Source organism: Megalopta genalis, chromosome 7 (genome assembly GCF_051020955.1).
Source record: "Megalopta genalis isolate 19385.01 chromosome 7, iyMegGena1_principal, whole genome shotgun sequence".
Classification (NCBI taxonomy): Eukaryota; Metazoa; Arthropoda; class Insecta; order Hymenoptera; family Halictidae; genus Megalopta; species Megalopta genalis.
The window spans coordinates 8,757,465-8,784,010 of record NC_135019.1 but is presented as its reverse complement, the minus strand read 5'-3'; the positions used below and the strand labels follow the sequence as shown (position 1 = coordinate 8,784,010).

Sequence of the window (26,546 nt, the reverse complement as noted above, 5' to 3'; positions counted from 1 at the left end):
ACGATGGATCAGACAAACGGATCACATAAATGGAACGAGAACCGTCCGGAGTCAGAGAAGGTGACGAAAGATACGGATCATCGAGTGATTCGGCACAGCCTGCTGGCCTGGCCACTGCAACGAATCCGGCGAAAGACGTCGGTTCTTTGCGGTCGGACGAGTAGAACACAGTCAGAGCCTGAACAGTCCTCAGAAATTGGAGCAGCCTGGCAGTGAGTCGAGTAGAACGCAAGTATCCGACGGCCGTGCAAGTAGAACAACGACGGTACCCGGCAACCGTAGTAGAATAAGCTCGCCTGTAGTCGGACCCGGTAGAACAAGCGGATCCGCGGTCGAGCCAACGGCGATCCAACGGCGGAAACGAGAGAGCCTCGAGAGCCGGGTGATGCAACAACCTTGGTCGATTGTATAAAATCAGTCGAAAAGCGAGGGTATTTCTCGCGGCATCTGCACGCAGCTTCGACATGAACTGGTGCTGGTCGTCGCTCGGGATCGATACCGATCGAGACGCATCGTACCCATCGCTACGTGCACGTCCACACCACGATGAAAGAAGAAAGTAGGGCTTAATCAGTTAGTCGATAGGCAAATTGGCTTAGAGGCAGCGACCGATGGGTGGTTTACAGAACCAGCAAGCCCCGTCAGTGGCCAGTGGCCTAGCGGCGAATCAACCCTTCGCCTGTTACCGGCGAGTCGCGCGTCCCCGATCCTCTTCCAGGGGTTTCTCCGATCGAGCTGGAAATATCGCGGGCCCGAAACAAACAAAAAGAAAAAGAAAAGAAAAGGAAAAGAAAAACACAGCTCCTCTGTGCCGCACGCGCCGGAAGTGAACGACGGAACGCGCCGCGGCGCATATTCGAACGGGTCGGCAGCGCCGGCCGTCGAAAACGGTCCCCGTATCGTGGAATCGATCGTTCACGGGCCGCCTGGTTTTGCTCGCCGGAGACAGAGCAAGCCGAGGAAATATATCGGTCACGGGCTGCGCCGCTCGGGAACCGATGATCGGTCGCCGATCGAGACCGACCGCCCAGATCGGAACGAGCACTTTGATGGATATTCGAGGGACCGTCCGGCGAACGTGGCTCGTGGCTTGATAAGCCGGCCGCGACGACGATCGTGATAAGGAAATCCAGCCGAGAGAGGAGCCAGCCGGTGGAGAGTGCTGGGTCGGACAAAGAGGATCGCCACGGTAGAATGTGCAGCTGATCGGTGAGTCGAAACTCGCTGCTACAAACTCGTTGCTTCCGGATTTCGCCGTTGCTACGGAACGGTCGCGGCTAACGCACAGCTTCGCAGATCGGTGTCGTCCGTCGCCTCTATGCTTTCGTCCGTCGCTCGAGCAGATTCGGTTTAGGAAACGCATGAATAGAACGCGGCACGGGCCCTCGTAGATTTCTGCACGATCTTAATCCGGTGCTTCGTTGAGGAGGGAACAGTCGAAGGAGCTTGCCGCTCGAGCTTCGTCTCTGCTTCAGACGGATTTTAATCTAGCCTCCGATTGTGAGAGAATTCCTCTGTGGCCTGGTGCGTCGCCGAAACTGAATACTCTCAGAGAGTCGTGCTGCGCCGCGTTTCGAAGAGTCTTCGTGTATACGCGCGTATCGAAAGAGCATCTCGTTACTTCCTTTTTATTTTTTGCTTCTGCAACTGGTTTGTTCTCCGAAGATAGCGAGACCGCGTTTAGAGAGAGAGAGACATCGTAGAATTAGGAAATTAACGTCGAGGTTAAATACACAAACCGGTTCTTCGCGTAAGCGGCTGTATAGTACGGATAGTTGTGAAACGAAGAGTCTGGGATGTATTCGAGCTCGAGACGACCGAGAGCCCCGGAGGAGGGAAACGGTGTATCGTTTGGTCGGCCTCAAAATGGCTTCCAGGTTAATTATACACACGGTATTTATTATTCTGGAGTAGAGGAACCGCTCCCGGACTTTCCGGCGAGAATAATCGTGACCCATATACGCCCGGTCGAGGGACAATGGTCGCGTTAATTTCCATTTTCGTAGCTGGCCGGGACGTGTGCTGTCTCGGGCCGCCGGCTAACCGAATTCGTCGAGGGTTCTCGGTGAATCACGGGAATTACGTTTTCCACAGCGATCCGCAGCCCTTATCGCGCACCGATCGGCCTATCACAGGCTTCGCTTCGCGCCCCCTCGGCGTCCAGGCATCCGCGATATATCCAGTCCAATAAAAGCGCACGCTATTCTAGAAAGAAACTTGTCCGCGGCTCCATCGACCGAGCCGGCCAGAAAGAGCGAGGAAGAGCGAGAGAGACAGAGAGACAGAGAGAAAGAGAGAGAGAGAGAAAGAGTGAGAGCAACTCGGACAACCCGTCGTACAAATCCTGGGACCGCTTCAAACCAACTCAAAAAATATGTACTATCTTTTTATCGGCCATTCGGATCCTCGTCCGGCGACGTTAATTTAATTACGCGACGTTCAATTTTCCAGCTACGATTTTTTGAACGCGATCAACGTGTTTCACCCGTTACCGTTTTACTATTTACAGCAAATTCTCCCTAATTGGTCCGCAGTTTGTACACAAAAATGGACAATTCCGGAAGAAGAGATACGATTATTCGAGCCTCGCGGCTCGTCTTTATAGTTACCGATTATCAACAACTATAAAATCATGCTGTCTTCTGTTTCTTTTGAATTGTCCATCTTTGTTTACAAGCTGAACGTCGATTAGAGAGAATTTACTGTACTTTGAAGTATACAGTATAATATTATTTCACCCGCGTTTTTGCAGTATATTAGAACGTGCTATCCGAACACGCTATCTAGAAAAAGGATAAAAACGAACATTTAACACTTTAACTGCTCCGCTAACGATCTCAATGATCTAATAAAATTAATGTATTTTATCTAATTGTATCTTTTAAGATTGTAGAGCGAAGTTATATGACGCCAATTACGTATTCAATGTTCTTACGTTTTGCGAATCTTAAGAAATTTGGGAAATTATAATCGGCCGGCGAAATAATTAGCCGCCAATGAAAATGATCTACAACAATTGCAGCAAATACCACTCGAAAAGAGATTTCTTTTCTCTTTTAATAATCGCATCGAGCTGAAAATAACAGAGGGACGTTCTTAGATGCTTTCGCTATTAACCACGTTAGAAATTTCGCCCGCCAATTTTTCTTATAAACGCCTGAAATCCGTAGTCTAATTAGGATAGATCGACGGACGATGCACACCGGGAAACTAATTCTATGAATTTTCGTATCGGTAGCAGTTGCGCGAAGACGCTCGATAGAATTGGGTTAATTACCAGCGTGGAAGAGCGGGGCCATTATATCGCGACGTAAAACGAAATGAATTTTCCGAACCGCCCATCGCGTGATGAGGCTAACTCGGTCTTTATACGCCGCTGTATTTATCCGATCAAATTTACCGACTGTTAAATTTCATCGGAGACGTTGCAACGCGTTCCACGCCAACGACACGTGAAATCTCGGGAGGCATCTAGATCCCGACAGTAAAAGCATGGAAATACCGATACCGGGGGAGCTAGAGAAAAAATTGAACTCGCGAGAGATCGGTCGCAACTGCTCGTCGACCTGATTCGCCGAACGGCGCTGATAGAATCGCGTGGACACGAGTCTCTCCACGGAATCTTCGTTTCGCGTCGTGGAGCTTCCTCGATCCGCTCGGAAATTTATCTTTTCCCCCGAAGTTCCGACGGTCGGCGAGATTGCGCGATCCTTCAGTCCCGGAGAAAATATTTTTGGAGTCGTAGCGGGCGCCCCAACATCCTCGGAAATCTGTACATAAATTCTGGTCCACGGATCTGGCTGCACTCGTTTCGCAAAATTAGGAAATTATTCGCCGTCGAAGATTTTGCAAGACTTTTCTTGACTTCGATTATCGATTCCGAAGGAATTGCAGTAAATTCTCCCTAGTTGACCCAAGGATTGTACATAGAAATGGAGAATTTTGGAATAGGCGGCTCGTTTTTATAATTGTTGACAATTTGTTGACTATAAAAACGAGCCGCAAGGCTCGAGTAATCCTGTTTCCTCTTCCCAAATTTTTTGGCACAATCTAAGCGTCAATTAGGGAGAATTTGCTGCGTTCGTACGAAAACAGGAGACAAGAGAATCCATTTCGATAGTGACAGGATACAGTAATGTTTCCCTAACTGACGCTTAGATTGTCCACAAAAATGGACAATTTGGGAAGAGGAGACACGATTATTCGAGCCTTGCGCCTCGTTTTTATAGTTGTTGAGAATCGGTAATTATGAAAACGAGACGCAAGACTCAAATTAAATCATACCTCCTCTTTCCAATTTATCCATTTCTGTGGACAATCTGTGCGTCAATTAGAGAAACATTACTGTACTTCCGATTGCTTCAAAGTGATTTTATGAAACGTAAATGCAGTGCAAATTATCCAGGCGCTTTGACAGCTTTGCCATCGATGCGTTAGTTGCGAAAATAGAAAGAAATCTATGAATCATCAAGAATAACTATCATCTTTGAAAGCAGAGACAAAGTCTCTCTAAGAGAAACAGCGACTTCAATCCCGTTGATTTTAGCAAAATGTTAGTCGATTAATCCGGACAATGAATGGAATTAAAACAACCTCGACTTCTCTGTTCCAGGAATGACGAGACACTCTCTGGTGATCCTATGCTGCTACCTGTACACGCTCTTTGACATGGCGGCCCTACACTTTCCGTGAGTAGGCGAGCATGTTTCAAAGCTAAACAGCCGCGAGCGAGCCGGAACACTCGAGATTAGCATCGATCGAAGGCGGAGAGCTTCCTCGAACGTCGCCGTAGATCGTCGGTCGATCAGATTTTTCCCTTCTGGCTACAGTCGTCACGAGGAGAGCTCTCGAGCCTTCCTTCTATAACTCTCGACATCTCGATCGAGGAGATCCTCGCTGTCTTGCAAGGTGGACGAACCTTTCGCGCTTCTCTGGACCACCTTTCGACTCGACTCTAATCATTATCGACCCGTTATTTCGTTCGATTCATTGTCCGCGCGAGAAAAGGCATTCCTTTCGGAGATTCTTTGACGTTAGCTGAATACGTTAGCTGTGTCATTGGACACAGCTGTCAACGTATTCAGTATCGAACTTTGACCCTAAAAATGTCCACATCGTCAAAGTCACTTAACCAGTCAGCTGTTGCGACCGCTTCGAAAAGTGTGTGACTAAAATCTGTCGCAAAAAGTAAGCGATGGCTAGCACTAATTCAGGCATTATACACAGTTTTGTCATAATAATAGTGAATAAATATAATAACATAAAAAATACGCAGTTTTTTCGTAATAGCAATGTATATCTTTTTATCTGTTCGTTTTATATCGTCTTGGCCTTCAAATACCACAAATACCTTAAAATTTACGAATATACCTTTGTTGCCTCTAGAATTGCAATTTAAACGACGAATTTTTACGAATGACGAGTATACTCGTCGTGGCGCAAAACATTGTCGTTTCTTCTTCACGAGCATACTCGTCAGAAACAGCTGACTGGTTAAATTAGAGAAACCGAAACTAAAGAGTTAAAATTTAGCGCAGTGATTATAAGCTCGACTCTTCTGCATTATAAAAATCCTAGTGAATGTTTCTGGGCCCAGTAAATCCTAGTAAAAAATTATTGTCACCCATGTGTGATCGACGCGACACCGAGCGCGTCGGTGAAAGATCCAGAGTGATCGAGAGTTCGGATCTAGAGTCGGCTCGAGAGGAGAAAATCGGGCCCTCGATTCGTTCAGTTGCAAAACGGCGGCGATCGAAACCTGGCCCAGCATCACCCGCGACTGTGTCGAGTTTCAGCGAGGAAATATGCGAACCGGTACTCTCCACGGAGGTCGAAGCCTGGCATATTAAGGTCGATAGCCTATCGTCCAGTACGTTTCGACTTTCGGCGAGAAAACGCGGGTACCGGTTTTTTCCGAAGATCGAAAGGTAACGCACCAAAGATGGAACCCTCTGAACATCACGTACAGAGAAAGAAAGAAAGAGAGAGAGAGAACGAGAGCGGGAGAGAAAGAGAGAGGACAGTCTCTCCGTTGCGTCCGACGCTACACAGAACTCATCACACGTCTCGAACCCACCATCCTCGGTCGACACCCACTAATTACTCGCGCGACTGTCTTGCCCAGCGCACCGAGACACCGGAATGTTTTCCGTCGGTTAAGCGACCCCTGAAAATTTAACTGGCACGGCCCAGGATTTCCGGCGGTCGCGACCCTCGTCGGATACCCTTCCCCGATTTTGTCGTTCCTTGCTCCGTATGCGACACCAGCACTTCGCTGATTTTCGCGGATTTTCTTTTTAGCGATCGATAAAGTCTCCGAACTGTGCAACGGCGACTGCGAGAATCGATGGTGTCTCGTTTGTCAGTCGAAACATGTTTATTATTTATTCGCAGCGTTCCGAAGTGACGGCGAACCGAATTCGCTGCGGTGAATTCCTGGGAACCGAGTACAGAAAATTCTCCGAAATTCTCCTTTAGCTTGTAAACAAACATAGACGATATGGTAAGAGGAGATACGATTATTCGAGCCTTGCACCTCGTTTTTAGGATTGTTGACAATCGGAAGCTATAAAAATGAGCCGCGAGACTTCAATAATCGTATCTTCTCTACCCATATGGTCTATTTTAGTTTACAAGCTGAAAGACAATTGGGAAGAATTTATTCCCCACCTACTTACTCTTTACTGTAACATTCTCTCGAATGAATTGACTTGAATAATCCATTTCCCAGATTGCTCAATTTTGTTTACAAGCTGAAGAAAAATTGGGGAGAATTTACTGTATTCTATTTCGTCAATGTTTACGAGTTTATTGGATCAGTTAAAATAGAGTGCAACAGAGGACAAGTTGGTTGTATACATTTATTTGAGTATATACGTGAGGCAGACGATTCAAGAAAATATGACTGTGTCTGTAGACGGATAAGTAGATTAGGATGGATTATTAGTAGACAATGGATCTATATATATGAAATAAAAATTATCCAAGTTAATTATAAGAGATGTAAATTCGATGGAAATGTCCTTTCTCTTTTATCAATCGTAATTGGTTGAAAATAATGTAACAATATCCTTAGATTCTTTCAATATCGTTTCAGTTTTGTATTCGACCTATTCATTTTTGTCAGAAATGCATCAAACCGCGGTCTAGTTACGAGTGATATGATTAGGCAAGTGTACTGCCGTTTTCAGTTAAAATATCATGTCTACTAATTTGCCACTTTTCAGGATATTTTAAAATATTTGGAACATCTATAAATATTTATAGATGTTATAGATTATATATCTAAATATTTTACCTTCTACCTTTTAAACAAAACTGCAATGTCCAATGCACTTCGTAGAGTTCGAAATGTAACTCCGCTTGCTATCATTCATTTGTTATCGTTCATTTAAAAACGAAATTATTAATTTAAAGCTTGATTTTTTGAACGATTGGAAATGTTAGTTAAGACAATTTAACTGGTACAGTGTCTACGGTCAAAATATATGCACAGTGTTTGCAGTAGGGCAGATGAAATCAGACTGGAATATATAATACATATAATTACGTAATACTAAAATCATATAGATAGATAGTTCACTACAACAATCGACAAATAAATTGTGGTCAATAATGGTTGGACAAGTAGACTGAGAACTCTGTAATCAAAATAATCAGTTTGTACAGTCGGATACATAAGTTGAGGCAGACTTCATCATTAATGGAGTCGAGGCAGCTGTTTATTATTTCTGAATTATCGAACAAAGTAAAACAGAACGGACATAGAACCGACGCAAGTAGAACAAGACTACCATGTCCGGACAAATAAAATAGGAAACGCAAGACAAATAAATTGTAAAAGATTGTAGTCGATGACTAGGTTAGTAGCATGGTCGTACAATGGAGTTACACGGTCAGTACATGAAGTCAGTGTGCGACGAAACAAGTAGATCGAGTCAACGATCAGACAGGCATATCAGTTACAGTTTACGATGACATGAGCGAGGGATAGATCGCGGTCAGATAGGTAAAATGATGGCCCGGCTGCGGAATGGGGCCGATAATTTCGATAATGTCGAGATCAACGGCGGACAGGAAGAAATTGGAAGAGAATTCTTGAAAGTCTTGTTATGGATTATCGGCTTGGCAGGTTTCACGGCGCTATAAGGCGCCACGGCACGTTTGACAGCGAACGGCTCGAGCCACTTGGTCGGATAAACAGAGAGATCCTCCGAGGAACCGTTTCCTATCGCTGTTCGTTATCCAGTATTATCATTCGAGAGTCAACACATTTTTATCGCCACTTGAAAACACGCGCAACTCGACCGAACGATGACCACAAGATTTCGAGGGCACTCGAAGGCTTTCAAAGATCGCGGAGGCAAAATCCAAATTCCGCGAGAGTGAAATCCGAACGAATTTGCATCGAGTCGATCCCATCCGGATACAGGCAACGACGAATCGAAGACAGAACGAGCAAAAGTTCTCGACGAATCGGAACCGCGTCGCGTAAACTCTCAAAAATTACGGCCGTCGGAAACCGAGCTGAATCTGGGTTGGAAATTACCGAGGAATCTCGGATCGATCGTTCGCGTGAATTAGCGAGCGCCGAGCCGAAAGATCAAGTTTTTCTGCCCGGGATTCGAGCAGATTGCGCGCCGGGGGTCCGGTCTTAAATCAGCGGGCGGAAAAGTTGCGGAGCAAGGTAGAAATTCTCGGGGCGAGCGAGCGAGCGGGTCGCAGCGTGTCGTAGGTTGGTATATTAAAATGTCCGCGTATAAGGAACACGCGTATCTCGGCCGGACTTAAAGGTGTGCCAAGCACGAAGACCTATTATGGCTTCCGCGATATTGCTGTTTCATCGGAATCGCGACAATATTTCAGAGTCGCTCGCTGGCTCGTTCGCTCGCTGGTTCGCGCGGACTTCCTTGCCTCGGCGTCGGCGTCTTCGCCGGCCCGAACAAAACACGCCTCGGCCTCGCGATCGTCGCGAATTCGGTGGGGATTATTCATAACCGTTCGCGGGATCGAGTCCGTTTCTGTAATAGAACTCGAGCCGAATGATCGCCGACGTTGTTTTATGCACGAAGAAAGGCGGCCACTGTCTGAAGTGGACGGTAAAGGCTGATGGAATTGAATAAAACAGGGAGGACGGAACGAGATATCGCTGGCAGGCCAGCTGATCCGCCGTGGCGCATTTTACAACACGAATACCGCATTCTATACATAAACGAGCAGCTAATACGTTTAGGTGATGCGCGACGTCGGTGAAAGGTCGTCAAACTTTGAAAGTGTTGTGGCTCTTTTTACCTCGTCCTCCATTCTCGATTTTACATTCTCGATCTCGGCTTGACCTGCGAACGAAAATTCATTTTAGCCTCGGTGTATCGATGATAATGCACGATAAATGTTGATTAATCGGTGTTAGGTGAGGTTCTATGAGGTTTCTATGAGGGTTTCTGTGTCGAAAACGCAGGGAGAATTGCGCGGGTTCCGTGGTCAGGCTTGTTTCTCCTCGCGTCTGCTTTCTTTCAGGGAGTCGGACCTCGAAGAGTATGGCAGAAAGGAGGCCTCTCTGTCGCTGAGGGACATCCTGCCCTTGAACCCGAAGCAGTATGACAAGCACAGGGCGCCGAAGTTCCTGGGACAGCCGACCATTGTTTACTTCCACGTGACGGTGCTCAGCCTAGACTCCATAAACGAAGAGTCCATGGTAATTCGGTGTGCTCTTTAACCTAAATCAAGCCAGCATTGCATTAATACCGTGTGCGTGTAATTGGGTCGACATTAAAATGCAATTTTCATGCTCGTCAAGAAGGAAATGCTGTATCGTTCATTATTGTCCGTATGACAGGAACTGTTGGATTCAATTGTGTACAATTTCGTGTAGAAGACCTTAAATACTGATGCTCCAAAATCAGCAATCCGTTAATATCGTGTGCACAAGATTGGGTCGATATGAAAATATAATCTTTATGCTTATCTAAAAGAAAACGCTAAATCGTTTACTACTGTTTATTTCTAAAAACCTGAAAGTTTGGAGATTTTAAACTATTTATACATTCAATTCCTCACAGAAGAGATAAACAACGATACTTGCCTGTAAATTGTTGCAGTATGCAGGGCATTCAAAAATTATGGTACTTCCAGGAAACGAGGGGTTCCTGAGATCATTTCAAGTAACTTTTTCCTTAGCGAAAATGCAATCCGCGGCTTCGTTAACGAGTTATTGACGAAAAACGCTGACCAATGAGAGTCGAGATCAGCTGGCGCGGCGGCCGAGCCAATGAATGCAACTCGGCTTCGTCCGCATTGCGTCAGCCAAGCTCGTCTCTCATTGGTTACGGTTTTTCGTTAATAACTCGTAAACGAAGCCGCGGATTGCATTTTCGCTGAGGAAAAAGTTACTTCAAATGACCTCAAGAACCCCTCATTTCCCACAAATACCATAATTTTGGGACACCCATTGCCGGTCAAAAGTTTGGAATCGCTTGCAGATTTCTATCAAAATCGAATATTCTTATATATTCTGCACTGATGCACTGCTAGTATACTAGGAATTAACAAGAATGCACAAATTTTTAAAAATTTAAGTATATTGTTGCATTGAAAATACTCTTGTATAAATTATAATCCCAATTTCAAGTAATGTTAAACGTGAAACTCCCTATCACATAAAATGACAATCTATTCTCGCATTATACAGAGCTATTTAGCTCTCTTGTTTCTCCAATCAGAGTTTAGTATTACAATATTAGACTTATAAAAGCCAAATTTGCCATACATTGTTATCATTCCCGTTCACGAAGGCAATCAACCGAGATCAACAGTGAAAATTGTGCTGAAATACTTAAGAACGACAAGAACGAAACAAATTAACGTTGAAAGTAGAAATGCTATTACCACTGTTATATATATAGAAAGGAGGTTTATTCGTTGCGAAATATTGCAAGTAAATCGAAGATATCATACAAGAAAGAGTTCAGAGTACATTTGCATCCTGTTTTCCTCGAAACTCGTAGCGATTCCAAACTTTTTGGCCGGTAGTGTACGCAAGCTAGCGGTGGTGCACCAATTTATTATTCCAGTCTGCAACGAAAGATGTAATTCGAAAGAGAATTTTATCAGGAAGAAACGCGTTTCCTTGTTCAAACGATGAAAAAAAATAGAAGAACAAAGTCTCCGAGGATTTCAAAAAGCGCGGAACAGAAGACGCGAACTTTAAAGCCAGCGCGATTTATATACCCAGCCTTCTTAAAAACAATGAGGTTCGTGTTTCGCGGATCCGCGGCTATAACTTACGGTTGATAAGTTGATAAAGTGTTTGTGGATGTGCGCGGGCGAGAATGGTCGAAAATCTTGAAAAATGCGGGCCGCAAACAATCCCGCGGAAGTTTGCCGATGCAACGTCCATAAAAATTCCGCGGAGTTAAGAACGTTTTTGTCCGCGCGGTACGATTTACAAGCACATATTTATCATGCCGGTTATTCTTTTACCACGGCGAGTCGCCGCGACGGGGAGATAAAGAAAAATGAAGCTCTCGGAATACGGTAATCTCGTTCGCGGAAGCGTTTTCAGAGCGTAGAGCCCCGTGAAACCAGCCGGAAACGCGCTAATGCGAATGCAAATTAGAAGACCGCCGTTCGGTGAACGCTTTTTAGGCGCTTTTAGCTTAAGTCTCCGCCGGTGAGGAACTTTTTGTTAACGCCGGTGGCAATTAAAACTAAATAACGCCGCGGGCAAAAATGAGAAAGAGGGTGCGAACCGTCCAACGACGGCGCGGCGCTGGAAATTAAGACTGTGCCAGCTGCGGGCTGCGAAAAACGATCGATAGAACGATGCAACTATTTTATCTTGGAAATAATTAATCACGAACGTCGCGTTAATTACACTACAAATTTTTATATCAGCAGTCTTCCAACGAAATCTCAATTTCTACGCGGTCTCAATTTCAACGAATAATTCATCTATTAATTTGCTATCCGTAGACTCTGTGCGTTTCGATGCGAGCGTAATTTTTTTAAATGTCGATAGACATTTCACAGACACTTTCACGAACTTAAATATAATATGAGAATAAAATATAAAAATGAAATGTGCAAATAGAACTTTGTTTTATGCGATAAAATCGAATCTCTGAATAAAATATAAAAGTATAAGCTGCAAAGGAAATGTACGAATGGAAAGTGCAAATGAAATATATGCGTGAATGGATGGTGCAAGTGAAATACGAAAATGAAAGGTGCAAATAAAATATTCAAATGAAAGGTGCAGCTAAAATATACAAATGAAAGGTGCAGCTAAAATATACAAACGAAAGGTGCAGCCGAAATATACAAACGAAAGGTGCAAAACGAGATATAAAAATGAAAGGTATGAATAAGTGATACGAATGAAAGCTAGAAATGCAATATACTGGTAGATGCCGCGTCTAGTGACAGCTGCAACGCGCACGAGTGCAGTGACAGCGTCGACTGTGTTGCAGACGTACGTCGCCGACATATTTCTGGCTCAAAGTTGGCGGGACTCTAGGCTCCGACTTCCGGAGAACATGTCCGAGGAATACAGGATACTGGACGTGGACTGGCTGCACAATATCTGGAGGCCGGACTGCTTCTTCAAGAACGCGAAGAAGGTCACCTTCCACGAGATGTCGATACCGAACCATTATCTCTGGCTCTACCACGACAAGACTCTGCTTTACATGTCAAAGTAAGCGTCCCCCTTGATTAATGAGAAAAAATGCAATTTTCCCGGGCTCCGCCGTATCTGCAATACGTATACCGGCCTCTTCACATAATACCTGCCAAATTGAGAGCGTTTCACGGCATTTAACGGGTCATTAGCATTTCATTGTTACCGGCCTTTTTTCGGGAAGCCTGCTTCTCTTCTGGGAGGGGGGACCTAGTTCTTTTCTGGGAAACCGTTCGCGTTACGCTACACTGCAGATCTTTATGCAAAAAGAAATATTACTGTCATTAATTGCAACAAACACGAGTCGAATAGAAATTTTCTACTTTTCTCCTAATTAACGCTAGATTTACGGAGCACAAAAAACAGTTGCTTTATATTAATTTATAAAAGTAACAGTAAGACGTTTATTCTGATTTTTAATTTAATTGTATAGTAGTATACAATTAAATTATATAAAAATTAAATAAATTATATATATATAATTCATAAATGTATCTTTACAATATGAATAATCGTAAATTAAAAAATTAGTGTCCCGTCATTTTGACAGGTTCTGTAAATATAGCGTTAACGCTTGTTTGTCACTAATCAATTTCTACGCGAGGCAGATCATTCATATTCATTGTTTGCCGAACATTACTTCAATGTTTAAATATTTAATAATAGAAGAGTAGAATTTTATTTGGATTTAATAGACGTGGATAACATCATATTATAGGACAAAGGGTTAATAATACGAATGAGTTGAAAATTACACATAAATTTCTTTAAATTCTCTCAATATTTTCGTTGGTTTTACACCTGTCTACTTTTATTAAAAATGCATAATATCCGCGGCCTAGATATACAATCTAATAATTTGCATGAATATTCAAATACGATCAAGTTACTATTCCAAATTTTGACAAGCAATTTTATGGAACCCTTGCGAAGTTTCGGAGACGGTTCGTAGTAGAAAGAAGTCTGCAACGATGTAAAATAAAAATTGAAATATCTCGATGCAACGAAAGGATCGATTTTTACCCAAAACATTTTTGTGCTACCAAATATTAGCAATGCAACGATCGTTTCTTCTTTCAGACTGACCTTGGTGCTGTCTTGCGCGATGAAGTTCGAGTCCTACCCGCACGACACGCAGATCTGCTCGATGATGATCGAGAGCCGTACGTATATCGATCCCCAGAAATCGGCGAATTCGAGCCGTACCTCTCAAAATATTACCGCGGTTCCCATGAATTCCACCCCCGCAAATCCGGGCCGCGCGAATTCATTAAAGTCAGATTTAATCGGTGCTCGGCCGTCGGGTCGCGTTTGTATCAATTTCTGGTTAACGTTGATCTACGCCAATGTACACGCCGTTCAACGAGATTATGACAAATTACCGGTACCGGTTAGGCTGTCACTATTCTAACGCCGCAAAGCCGAAATATTGTATGCCATTCTGTCACGGTATCCTGGCAAAAAAGTTTTCGATCTCAAACATTGACCATAGAGAAAATTTACACGAACGTTGTCGAAACAGAAACATGTTAAGGTGTTCGGAAAATTTATGTTGTTTTTTGTGTTAACTTAGAAGATAAAAAACATTATTTTAACTTAGAGATAAATGAAATTGTTTGCGATTTTAATTGATCTGACTTTTGTATCATAGAAGTTGTTGATCATACACAGACGGTTTAATCATTTTTATAGTTTATGTTTTATGAAGATCTTTGTGAGATACTAAATCTTCTGTTCGAATTAGCGAGAATGCGTTTATAGATTTTTATTTATATGTGTATGAGAGAGATACGATGGGCGAATCAATATTTTAGGGAGATATTAATGAAGAAATACGTAGAATATGTATATACAATAACCCATAATAATCCATAAAAATATTCATTTTAAAGCTAGGCTTAAATGACGTGAATATTTTTTAGATGACAGAAGGACTAGCCTATTGCACAATAGATATAATACTCTTCTTTTAATTTCGCTGCTACTTGGAATCACAAAAAAGATAAAAAAAACTGTATATATATTTTTTTTATTTTTTTTGTCTGTGTATATATATGCTGATTTTTTTTTAACAAGGTAAAACAGTTCTAAAGAACTGTGTGTGTATATACTGTGTGTGTCTATACACTATACATACTATACATTTTTTGTGATTCCAAGTAACAGCGAAATTAAAAGAAAAGTAATACAGCCACTGTGTAATATACCAGTCCTTCTGTCATCTAAAACGAAATCATTATTCAGTCCAGTTTTAAAGGGTGTCCACACATATTAGTCCCCGGCTGAATATAAAAAAAATCTTCCGAGCGCTGAAAATCCGCGAGAGCGCCCGTCGAAATTCGCGAGTCCCCTCCGGGGGAATCGTTCGTCCTCCGTCGAATTCGGATTGCCCGGGTCCCTGTTGCGCCGCCGTTGACACCAGTTCCGCTCGAAAGCGAAGGTTAAGCCCCGCGGTTAGGGGCGTAGGAGATAAGGAGCCGGTCGGCGAGGGATTAACGCGTGCTCGTTTTGCGGGCCGGGGGTGGTGACGCGTGAAATTGCTCTCGGTTTCAGTGTCACACACGACCCAGGACCTGGTGTTCATCTGGAACATGACGGACCCGCTGGTGGTGAACCCGGAGATCGAGCTGCCGCAGCTCGACATCTCGAACAATTACACGACCGACTGCACGATCGAGTACTCCACCGGGAACTTCACGTGCATACAGATCGTGTTCAATCTGCGGCGCCGGCTCGGCTATCACCTGTTCCACACGTACATACCGTCCGCCCTGATCGTGGTCATGTCCTGGATCGCGTTCTGGATCAAGCCCGAGGCGATCCCGGCCCGAGTCACCCTGGGCGTCACCTCCCTGCTCACCCTCGGTAAATTCAGAAAATTAATTAGCCCGTGAAACGCGACGCCCCGTCCCGCCGCCCGTCCCAATGCCGGGTCCGAGCGAACTGCGAAAAATCGAGGGAATCCCGACTAACAATTTCGCTAATTAACGCTGGGACAGGAACAGGCCCGCTAGTTTCGCGGCGGCTTCCGGAAGTGGCGAGACCGACAATTTTTACGTAACAGCGTCATCCAGAGTTCAATTCGCAGCTCTCTCGAGGACCGAACCGGATTCGAAAATCAAATCATTTTTGCAAGAAATCGTTCGGTTATATCGATTTCAATATTTCGTCGCATCGCGGACTGTGGATCGAAATCCATGCGTTTATTACAAAAATTGCTAAGAGAAACGCAGGAACGTGAAAACATTAGAAGAATTTATCTGCATTCGTACAGAATTTTCGATCGATTGAAAACTGTCGAACGAAGAATTGCGTTGTTATTCGACTCGTGTTTCATACAGTTGCCGAACAAAATTTTTATTTCGCATCAAAATCCGCAGTTCAATTATTACAGTGATATTTCCGGGGATCGCAAGTGTTTTAGAATTATATTGAAAAATTGATATTTAACTGCATTCGTACAGAATTTTCAATCGATCGAAAACCATCAAACGAAGAATTACACGTTGTTAATCAACTCTCGTTTCATACAGTTGCCGAACAAAATTTTTATTTCGCATAAAAAGCCGCAGTTCAATTATTACAGTGATATTTCCGGGGATCGCAAGTCTTTTAGAATTTTATTGAAAAATTGATATTTCGGGTTGAAAATTCTTCTGCGCGATCTCAAAACCACCGTCTAAGTGTGGTAGAAATTTCGTAGATTTATGTCGAGTCGATTTTATCGTTCAAATTTCCCAAAACCTTTCCTCGAACCATCGAGTCCTCTAAGAGCGACGAAAAACGAACAAAATTGTCGAACAAGTTGCCGTAATTTGTTAAAGAATGAATTATCGCGGGTTATCAATTTTTCTTTATATTTCTCGAGGATCGCAGGGTTGAATATCGCTGGATCCAGCCGAGCGTATTTTGGGAAGCCCATCACGGGCAAAGATGCACGTGTACCACCGAGCCCGAAATTGAGTCAAGGATGTATAGGCGAGCCACTGTGTTAAGAACACTTTATAGTGTGTTTAGATAGCCTGATTTAGGTGATTAAATCACGGTCGACCGGTCTATCACCTGTTCCACCGGAACACATGCACGCGAGGATACGTGCACGCGCACGTGCGCAGACACCGACACAGAAACACGCCGTCCTCGTTCATGTCCTGGATCGCGCGATCTGGATCAAACCCGCGGCGATCCCGGCCCGGGTCACCCTCCGGCATGACGTCACTGCTGACCCTCGGTAAGGTCGACGTGCCTGCGACTGCATTCTGGACAGGCTCGCCATTTCGGGGGCGGGCCCAGCTGTTCTTCAGTCGAGAGGGGGTGGGGCGACGGGACGCGTTCGTTTTGCGAGACGACGGGATAACGAGCTGTCTTTTGATCGGTTTCAAGGAACCCGTCTCCCGCTTGCTTTCTGCTTCCTTCCTGCTTCTCTATCGACTCTCTCTCTCTCTCTCTTTCTCTCTCTCTTTCTCTCTATCCTCCATTGTATCGCACGTATCCCATTCATGCGACGGTCTACAGGCTGATCCATGCAAATAGGACAAGCTGCAAAAAGGCTCCGGGTGGTAGAAAAAGTTGTAAAGCAAAATGGAATGCTTTGAGATGCACCGTTTCCTGAAAAGTGCATCGGGAAAATGCTACTCCTCGACTTTCCTGAATGGGACGCATTCTTCGATGCACCGACCAATACGGTTCCGCAGCTTTGCAGTATTGCAGTTCTGCAGCCTAGCGTCCCTCGCGAGAACGTATTTAGGGGATTGGAGCTTGGTACTTGAAATCGGTGATTGACGATCGATCGGTTGTTCTTCGTGGCTTTGTTAACACGTTCGTCGCCAAGCGCGAATCGGTCGAGCTTCTCGATCGGGGCCCAAACTCGCTGTCGAAGCGTAAGCGATTAGCTGAAATAGCGATAAGATGCAATTCGTTGCACGAAAGTTCAGAAATTGTGAATGACGATTTGTGGATTGCATACGCTATTTCCAGTAAATATTTCTGTTACGAATGAAATTTTTATAAATTGCTCGTAAAGTTCTATTTTGCTAGACGAAAAAGAGCGTCACCCACTTATGGGTGACGGGGCACCCACGGAAGCGTACCCGTCACCCAGATGCGGGTGACGTAGCGACGATCGTGTGACGAACGTGTCGATGTATGTCGACATTTTTTATTTATGAATCGACAAGTTAAAAGTGTAATTTAAACGGTCTCGAATATTTGTAAAACGAGTGCTAGACAATGCTAGAAGATTATTATTTTTGCAGGAAGGAAAAAGCAGATGGTACGTTGATTATCGAGTACAGACAGAATGCTTCATAAAATTACATCATCGATGATCTTAAATTGAAAGCAACAAAATCTAAGTTTCAGAGAAACATTTCCTCGACGCGGATTCCCAAAGAAAAATTTATAAAATCAGTTCTCAATTTATACAATGCCAATCAGCAAGTACGATCAGTATACTGCATAAAAATGCATCATCGATGGAACTAATATTGAAACAGCTCTTGAAGGAACAGTTTTTAAAGTCAGGTACCCAAATAAAAATGTCTAAAATTATCTGAAATTTTATGCAATGCTGGCAAATGATTATTGCTAAAAATCGTGCAAATTTCACAAGAGCGCAACATCGATGAATCCGCTACGAAAACATCTCTTGCAGAAATAGTTTGTAGAGCCAGATCCCCGAGTACCTTTTTGCGAATGACGTAAAATGGATGATCGGTGGTTCGAGAATTTGCGTTTAGGGTAACTTGTTAGTCGACGGGAGCAGCAATGCGGTGGTGACGCAACCGGAGGTGAATCAGACACCGAGACCCGGTGAACCGTGCGACAAGGATTCAATATTAGCACGGGTCAGAGCGATCTCGCATGCGAATCGAAGAACCTGACGAACGAACGAACGAACGAACGCTATGCCGACCATCCATTGACCGAGAAACGCTTCCGTTTGCCCGCAGCGACTCAGAACACGCAGTCCCAGCAATCACTGCCGCCGGTCTCCTACGTGAAGGCCATCGACGTGTGGATGTCCTCGTGTAGCGTGTTCGTTTTCCTCTCGCTGATGGAATTCGCCGTTGTCAACAACTACATGGGCCCGGTCGCCACCAAGGCCATGAAGGGATACTCCGACGAGGATCTCAGGGAGGCCATTGACGAGTTCAAAGTGAGATCCTCTCTTCTTATTCACGATCGCATTCATGTTCGAATTCCGCATGAGCAAACGACTTCGGTTCCTTTTTACGACGTTAGGAGGAATAGTTTGTTAGACGATGGGCACAGGAAATTTAGGAAATATGTGTAGGAAATTTAGGAAATACGAAAATTCAATTCGGGAAACAATTGCGGTACGTCAAAATCGCGGAGGAAATATTGAAGCTCTCATTTCGCTATTCACAGTAAATTCTCCCTAAATTTTCCTTTAGTTCGTAAGCGAAAATGGACAATTTTGGAAGAGAAGATACGATTATTCGAACCCCGTGGCTCATTTTTATAGATGCCGATTGTCAACAATTATAAAAGCTCTCTTCCCAAATTGTCCATTTTTGTTTACAAGCTGAGGGACAAGTGGAGAGAATTCACTGTACAGTAATGTCTCTCTAATTGACGCTCAGATTCTGCACAAAAATGGGCAATTTAGGAAGAGGAGATACGATTGTTCAAACTTTGTGGCTCGGTTTTTATGATTATCGATTGTCAACAACTGTAAAAACGAGCTGCAAGACTCGAATAATTGTATCTCCTCTTCCCAAATTGTCCATTTATGTGCAGAATCTGAACGTCAATTATGGAGACATTGCTGTATTTCTAAAAAGTCTAAAAATTGTTTACATGTCCCCAGAAGTCTCTATAAAATCTTAGAGCCACTGTAAAGACTCCTCAGTGCTTCCAAAAAATTCTATCGACGCTCCATGCATTCCTAACGACTTCTATAAAATCCTCAAAGTCCTCTAAAGGATTCGAAGCGTTCCCATAGAACCCTGAAGATTCTTCAAAGATCCTAGAAAATGTTCGATATCTATCACAGATCTCTAAAGACCACTATCGATCGACTATAAAAACGAGCCGCGAGGCTCGAATAATCGTACCTCCTCTTCCCAAATTGTCCATTTATGTGCAGAATCTGAACGTCAATTATGGAGACATTGCTGTATTTCTAAAAGGTCTAAAAATTGTCTACATGTCTCCAGAAGTCTTTATAAAATCTTAGAGCCACTGTAAAGACTCCTCAGTGCTTCCAAAAAATTCTATCGACGTTCCATGCATTCCTAATGACTTCTATAAAATCCTCAAAGTCCTCTAAAGGATTCGAAGCGTTCCCATAGAACCCTGAAGACCACTATCGATCGACTATAAAAACGAGCCGCGAGGCTCGAATAATCGTACCTCCTCTTCCCAAATTGTCCATTTTTGTTTCCAAGCTGAGGATCAATTAGGAAGAATTTACTGTACACATTGCGCTTACTTTCACACGACTGAACAGTGATTTTCAATGACAAATAATAACGATGGAAGACGATCGGAGTGACAGAACAGGCAAAAATTGGGGTTTTCCGTGTCCGAAATTCGCGGTAAATCCGCGACCTCGTTAATTACCGTCGGAAACGTCCCGTGGAGCAGACCGGTAGTCGCTGGCGTATTTTCAGCCGGTGGTGACCGCGATAGAGGTGGGTAAAAATACGGAATGTCTCCGAAAGGGAGAGACCGGTCCATTTTGGCCGGAGCCGGGCATAATTCATGGAGCGGCCGAGTCCGGGGGGAAGTTCGTCTCGCATTCAACCAGAGAATAATGCATCTCGAACTTACAATTAGCGGAGCCGGCTAAATGTTTCGAAGCGTCGCGCGCACGGTCCGCGGCAATAAATAAATAACCGGCGGTTTCCGCGTCCGCGAGCAACGGCGGCCGCTAAAAAATTGATGGTTACACGGCGGTCGGATTCCGTCGGCGGCACGGGCCGAGAAAAATGTGCAGTCCGCTGCAGAAGATACAGAGCGTGGCTCTAACTCTCTCGTCGTTGCGCGCGAACGAAACGAATTTGTTCGACGATTCTGCCGCACCGGTGACCGGGAGGGACGCGGTTTAGGGCGCCGGAATTCGCGGCCACCCGGTACAGCTGAAGCTCTAATAACACCTGACACAGTTAGGACACCGACACCGCCGGCTTAAACGCGCGACAAGTTTAATTAACACATCCGAGCTATGAACTCTTGCGATTTCACCGGCGCGAAGACTTTGAAGATCAAACAACGCGCGGCGCTGGACGAAATTGAAAACTCGAAATTTTGCGGAACGTTCGCGGATCATGGCTTCGAACCGAATTCTACCGTGGTTATATCGTCGCCGAAATTAACAATAAAATGCTCGTCGACGGGCTCGACGTTCGTCGTCACTCGTTCGCAATTTCATCGTTGTCTAGAGTCTGCGATCGATACGAGACGATCGATTTCTATCGAAAGAACGAGGTTCCGGATAAAATGGTCGTACTTCGTTGGAAATGAATTTTTTGAAGCGAACATTTTTCTAGGTATATTTCAAACCACTGTCTAATCGTTGTAAAAATTTCGTAGACTTATGCTCGGCCGTTTCGTTACTAAAAGTGGCCAAAAGCGCGAGATATTTCCTCGATGGAAGAAGCAAGAAAAGAGGCACAGATCAACATGATTTATTAAAAACTGAATCGTCCGAGCGGATAATATTTCTACGGACTTCACAAAGGACCTTCTAAATGTCCCAAAATTTCAGAAATTTATCCCCGGTCATTCGGTCGCCAAACATACTCGCAGGAGCCTCGCGGAGCCGGGTAAATAACGTTCAGCAATTTGTCTGACTCGACGTAATAGATCGAGGTTCGGGCAGAGTTCTGCGGTTTCGACGCGGTTAGAAACGCGCGCAGTGATAAGTGAAAGGGAAGGCGGTGCCGCGGTCGGTATTCCCGCGGGAATAAATATTCCCGCAATCAAAGCCGCTATTAACACGTTAATATTTATCTAGAAGCGTTTGACGTTCGTAAAGGGGCCCGATGCCCAATTAACGGCGTGCCGCTCGCGTTCGCCTTTGAATTCTTCATGCTCCAGGTCGTGTAAATTCCCGGGTAAACGCGGGAATATTTGGTAACACGGGCAAACAGATTGCTCGCGGTTTACGCGTGCCTCTGCGATGCGGATCGCGGATTCCGTTTCGGCTTTTAACCGACGAGAAGCCACTCCGATTCGCCGGAAGTGCCGCCTCGAAAAATACGAAACGAGAAGCGTGCCTCTTGCCTCGCAGGTTTCGTGAAGTTGAAACGCTGAAAGTTGCATTATTTTCGTAACGCGGGCCGGCGATTAATCGACGAGAACGAGTGTTCTTCGAGAGAACGCTGAGAGGGTCGGAGAAAATATATAGAGAAATTTCTGCCGCGATTGTTTCGTGCTTCGACGCTCGATTGCGTTTATTAATGAGTGGGAGTTTCTGTTCAGTCGCTTCCATAATTCCAATTTACGTTGAGCACCTTCTAACTACGATGCTGTTTTATTATCGGCATTGTTGTACGGATCGAGGTATCGCGATCAATTGTTATTTAATGTTCGAAAGCTGAATTAGTATTGGTCCATCTATTCGGTGGTTATGTTCGCCGTATCACGCGAACGGTAACATGATTTAATGACCCACAGTAAAAACATCAGCACCTTTCCAATGTATCCATGCACGTATATCGATTCATTTCGGAAAGATTGGACACACAATTTATGATTGTAAATAAAATTGAAATCAAACTGTGTTTACAGGTTTTAAACTCCCTAACGATTCTCTTTCTGTAGTTAATATTCACTTTTATGCACTCAAAATTATTCCTTCCGAAGATCTCATTTATCTTTCTACAAATCTAACTCATCCTTTCGTAAATCAAATTCACCTCAATAGTTAATCACAAGATTTAATTGAATTTTCTAATTTGATATGAGTATGAATTTCTTTAAAAATTAATACATACATCGGTGCAAGTGGTTAATCTCCAATGATTATTTATATCATTCAATTTTTAATTTCAAATTCAAGTTTTTATTTTCAAATTAAATATAAATATGACTACAAATATTTTTGTTGCAAATAAATGAACGTTATTTATAGGAAACCTGTATCTATTTAACATAAAATTACAGTTTCGAGCAACGAAACTAATTCTTCTCTTTCCCTCAAGCAATATCATCTTCGTTTAACGTAAACCATTCTGCTCGACAAAATGAAGTGCTCTACAATTTTTTGGCAGCCTCCGATACTATCGCAAGGTGTCTACGGGGTAACACGATTCCGCAGACAGGAAGCAAAGCGTAATGGTACTGTGCATGGTTTACAAAGTAACGAACGGAGTCGCGAAAACGGCGCCTTTCTCACTCGAACAAACATTTCCCTAGTCGAAATGAGGGAACTTGCGGAAGTCCCGGGGCTCTAAAGAACAGAGAAACTCCGCGGAAACTTCGCGACGACGTCGGCCCCACTTCCGGTCGTTAATATCGACGCGATAGAAGTCGAAAGTCGTCGGCTCGAGGAACGATGGAATGTCGAGGTTTTACGGGTCCCGCAAGGGAAAACGGCGAGCGAAACTTCGACGGAAGTTCGCGTTTAACGCGCCCGGAACTTCGAATTTTACTACGGGAACCGGTGCACGAGGGGTCCCGGCACAAAGATTGTGTCGCGTGACACGAATAAAAAACGAGCCGGCTGACGGAGATTTTAATCTAACTTTAATTCGAGGCGGCGCGGCGCACAATGACGCGATCTTATGGGCGTTCGGGACAATAATCGTAACTTCTAATTGAATTAATTTTCGACCTAAGTGCATTAATAATTTTTTAAGGGGAATACAAAGGTGAATCGATTTGTACATAAATAATATACAGTTATGTTACAAAAATTGTAACGATTTTGTTTTTTTTTTGTTGAACGAAAAAAATCTTTTATCAACATTTAGTATTGCAGTTTTTTAGAAAATGACTAATTTTTATTCGAAACACAGGTTCATAAAAATTTATGTTATGTAATATAAATACATACAAATATGTCAAGGTTCTGACGTAGTCAGTGGTCAGTGGTCAGTGAGCAAAAATTTTTCGGAAGCACTCTGAGACATTTTACTAATTCCACTATATTTATTATCAGATATTGTACTTGTAATGTTTATTTATTTATTTTTTGTGATTATCTGTACTTCATATCTATGATTGAAAAAAATCCAAATACCTGAAAATGAATAATAATAATAATAATAAAAGTAACAGTAAATATAAGCACGCAACAAATACCAATTTTGTTCTTCTTCGAAGGAATTGTTACAATCGAATAGGTCTGCACCGATTGCAAGCGGCAAAATTGTCGAGATATTAATTCCTACTACTTGATCAATTTTATACAATCAAAATAGTTGTGTAAACTTCCCTTATGTTTTCATAATTTCGCAATTCATCCGCGCAGTTTGGTCATAAATCCGCAATCAATTTATCGCTAAATAATTCGATATTGTTTAACCCTTAACCGGATTATGGTGACCGCGGCGATCACTCGCAACTTTAAATTATCATTAATATACGTTAATATAGTTATTGAAAAATTCATGTAATCCTCTGTTATCTCATCGAGTTTGCAATGTTCCGATGTAAGTACACTTGCACCCAATTTGAAAATATAAAATATTTACCGAAGCAATAACTGGCAGTAATCGACGGACCGGTTAAGAGTCGGACGAATATCGTAAATTAGCGACGGGTCTCGAAGAATGGATTTCAGAGAAATAATTTGCATTTTTGTCGCAGACGCCGATGAGGAACGAATCGGAGAGAAGCAGAAGTCCCGTGAGGCCAGCGACGGTGCAGTACGACACGTGCTGCGAGGGTCGTGCGACCGCGATCTACATCGACAAGTTCTCCAGATTCTTCTTCCCGTTCTCCTTCTTGATCCTGAACGTCGTCTACTGGAGCACCTTCCTGTAAGAAGCCTGGATCCCGCGGGAGAAACGATCGACGGAGCCGTGGCTCCCGAAATCCCCGAATCTCCTAAGTCGCCGATCCGCCATCTTGTCGCTCGGCCGGGACCGAAATCACCGGATCGCTCTACACGATCTAGAACGGCGCGACAAACGATTTCGCGGTTGTAACATTGACGATCTTTCAGAGAATCATCGGGCCTGGACGTGCTCCAGCGACGTAATAAATTCTTGTACTCGTTAATTTATTATTTGGGACATTAGCGACAGAGAATTCGGACACGACGATTTCGAACAAAAGCTGTTGTCTCGAACAACGACGAATAGACTGCGGACCTCGTGCATCGGAAATTGTTCGCTGTTTCGTGAACAGCTCTTTCACGTTCGTTCGGAAGTCGGCAGAGCTACGATTAATTAACGTTCGCGCGACGTTCCGCAGTCTACCGTACCGAACCAGCGCAAAGTACGAGCTAAAGAACGCGTGAAACGCGAGAAGAGAAACGCGGCTTTCTCGCGAGGAGAAAAATTGTCTCATCGAGGTGAGAGAGATAAAGCATCGCGAAACCAGCAGAAGGACTTTTCTACGACAGTCTCTCGGCGCGCCTTTTGTACAGGGAGCACGTGCACGCGGACGTACACGCACGCACGAGACACGCCGCAGGGTTGATTAACGGTCGATTAATTAACGATAAGCGTCCTAGTAATTAACTCGCGCGATGGCTCCTCCCTGGATCGATCGATCGATCGATCGACGGCTCACTTACCTGCTTGCACGTGTTCCCAGCAGATCGATCCGCAACCGTTGCCTTGCGAAAATCATGAAATCTGTACCGACTCCCACGGTTGATCGTTACTTTAGCCGTTCCGTCTTATTACTCACTGTAATCTCCTCCAGTTTTCTTACGACCGATATACTCGATGATATATTTTTAACGGTTTACGTATTTTTAACCGTCGTCGCCGCCCCAGCCCCGCGGCCTTGCTAACACGAAATTCACAGCGATCTACGCGACGGCGGAAAATCGGAGGACCAGCAGCAGCCTCCAAACGGTTCACGCGATTCGGACGAGAAAGCGGGGCTGCGCGCGCGCGCGCTATGGCATGCTTGCGTCACAGTTGATTCGTTATATGAGAGAAAAACTTTAGGGACAAATAAACAGAACGTTAATGCGCCTAACGGAATCGTTATTGCTGAAACGGGACGACCCCTTCCGCCGCTGGAGGAATAAAACGCGCCGGGAACAACGGGCTGGGCAATGAAAAACACATCAAAACTCTGTCGAAAGTGGTTTATTCGCTCGAAGAAAAACTTTATTTGCTTCGCCGAGGCCCTGGCCACCGGTTGGACCATCTGTCTCCGACGGCGTTCCTCCTTCCGATGATCGATGGGACCTGTTTCGGCTTGGTCGCTGAAAGGTGTCCCTAGATCTCGAACTCACAAAACACTTGAACAAATCTACAAATCTCTAGATTAAAAGACACATTAATATCGTGATCAGGGATGGCTCTATCAGGTCCAAAGATCGGTTTCGACTGCGAGTACTTGAATTGTTTTCGAAACCGAATGAATTGAGACGTTTCGAATTTTTGAGACTGAAAGGATTCTTTGGATTTCGAGCTCAAAAAACCGGCTGGTTGAGCAAATTCGATTTAGAAATTTTCAAAGAATACAAAGTAATCAGGCATGCTTCTATCAGATGCAAAGATCAATCGATGTCAATAATAATTGCCAAAGTTTCTTGATAATCAAATTAACTATCTAACTTTTTAATTCTAGGGATTGAAAGAAACCTCTAGGTTTCGATCTTGGAAGGCTATTTCAGCAAATTCTAATTTACCAAACGTTAAAATAATGATCAATTGGTCTCAATTATAAGCGCCTTTTCTTCAGAACTGAATTAATCGATACCGAATTTTTA

At 43.9% G+C, this 26,546-nt stretch overlaps 1 protein-coding gene across 2 annotated transcripts; it reads left to right on the top strand.

Annotated features, from left to right (window-relative positions):
* The first annotated feature begins 626 nt into the window (after nucleotides 1-626).
* On the top strand, nucleotides 627-25,804 carry HisCl1 (Histamine-gated chloride channel subunit 1). Of its 2 annotated transcripts, XM_033485481.2 has the most exons (9): nucleotides 627-1,209; nucleotides 4,613-4,688; nucleotides 5,796-5,927; nucleotides 9,517-9,694; nucleotides 12,468-12,694; nucleotides 13,757-13,839; nucleotides 15,230-15,541; nucleotides 18,628-18,833; nucleotides 24,458-25,804. In XM_033485481.2, the coding sequence occupies exons 2-9, from the start codon at nucleotides 4,615-4,617 to the stop codon at nucleotides 24,632-24,634; spliced, it is 1,389 nt and encodes a 462-aa protein (XP_033341372.1). In that variant the 5' UTR covers nucleotides 627-1,209; nucleotides 4,613-4,614; the 3' UTR covers nucleotides 24,635-25,804. The 2 variants fall into 2 exon arrangements, with proteins under 2 accessions (XP_033341372.1, XP_033341373.1); XM_033485482.2 differs by lacking the exon at nucleotides 5,796-5,927 and having other exon boundaries at nucleotides 633-1,209.
* The last annotated feature ends 742 nt before the right edge of the window (nucleotides 25,805-26,546 follow it).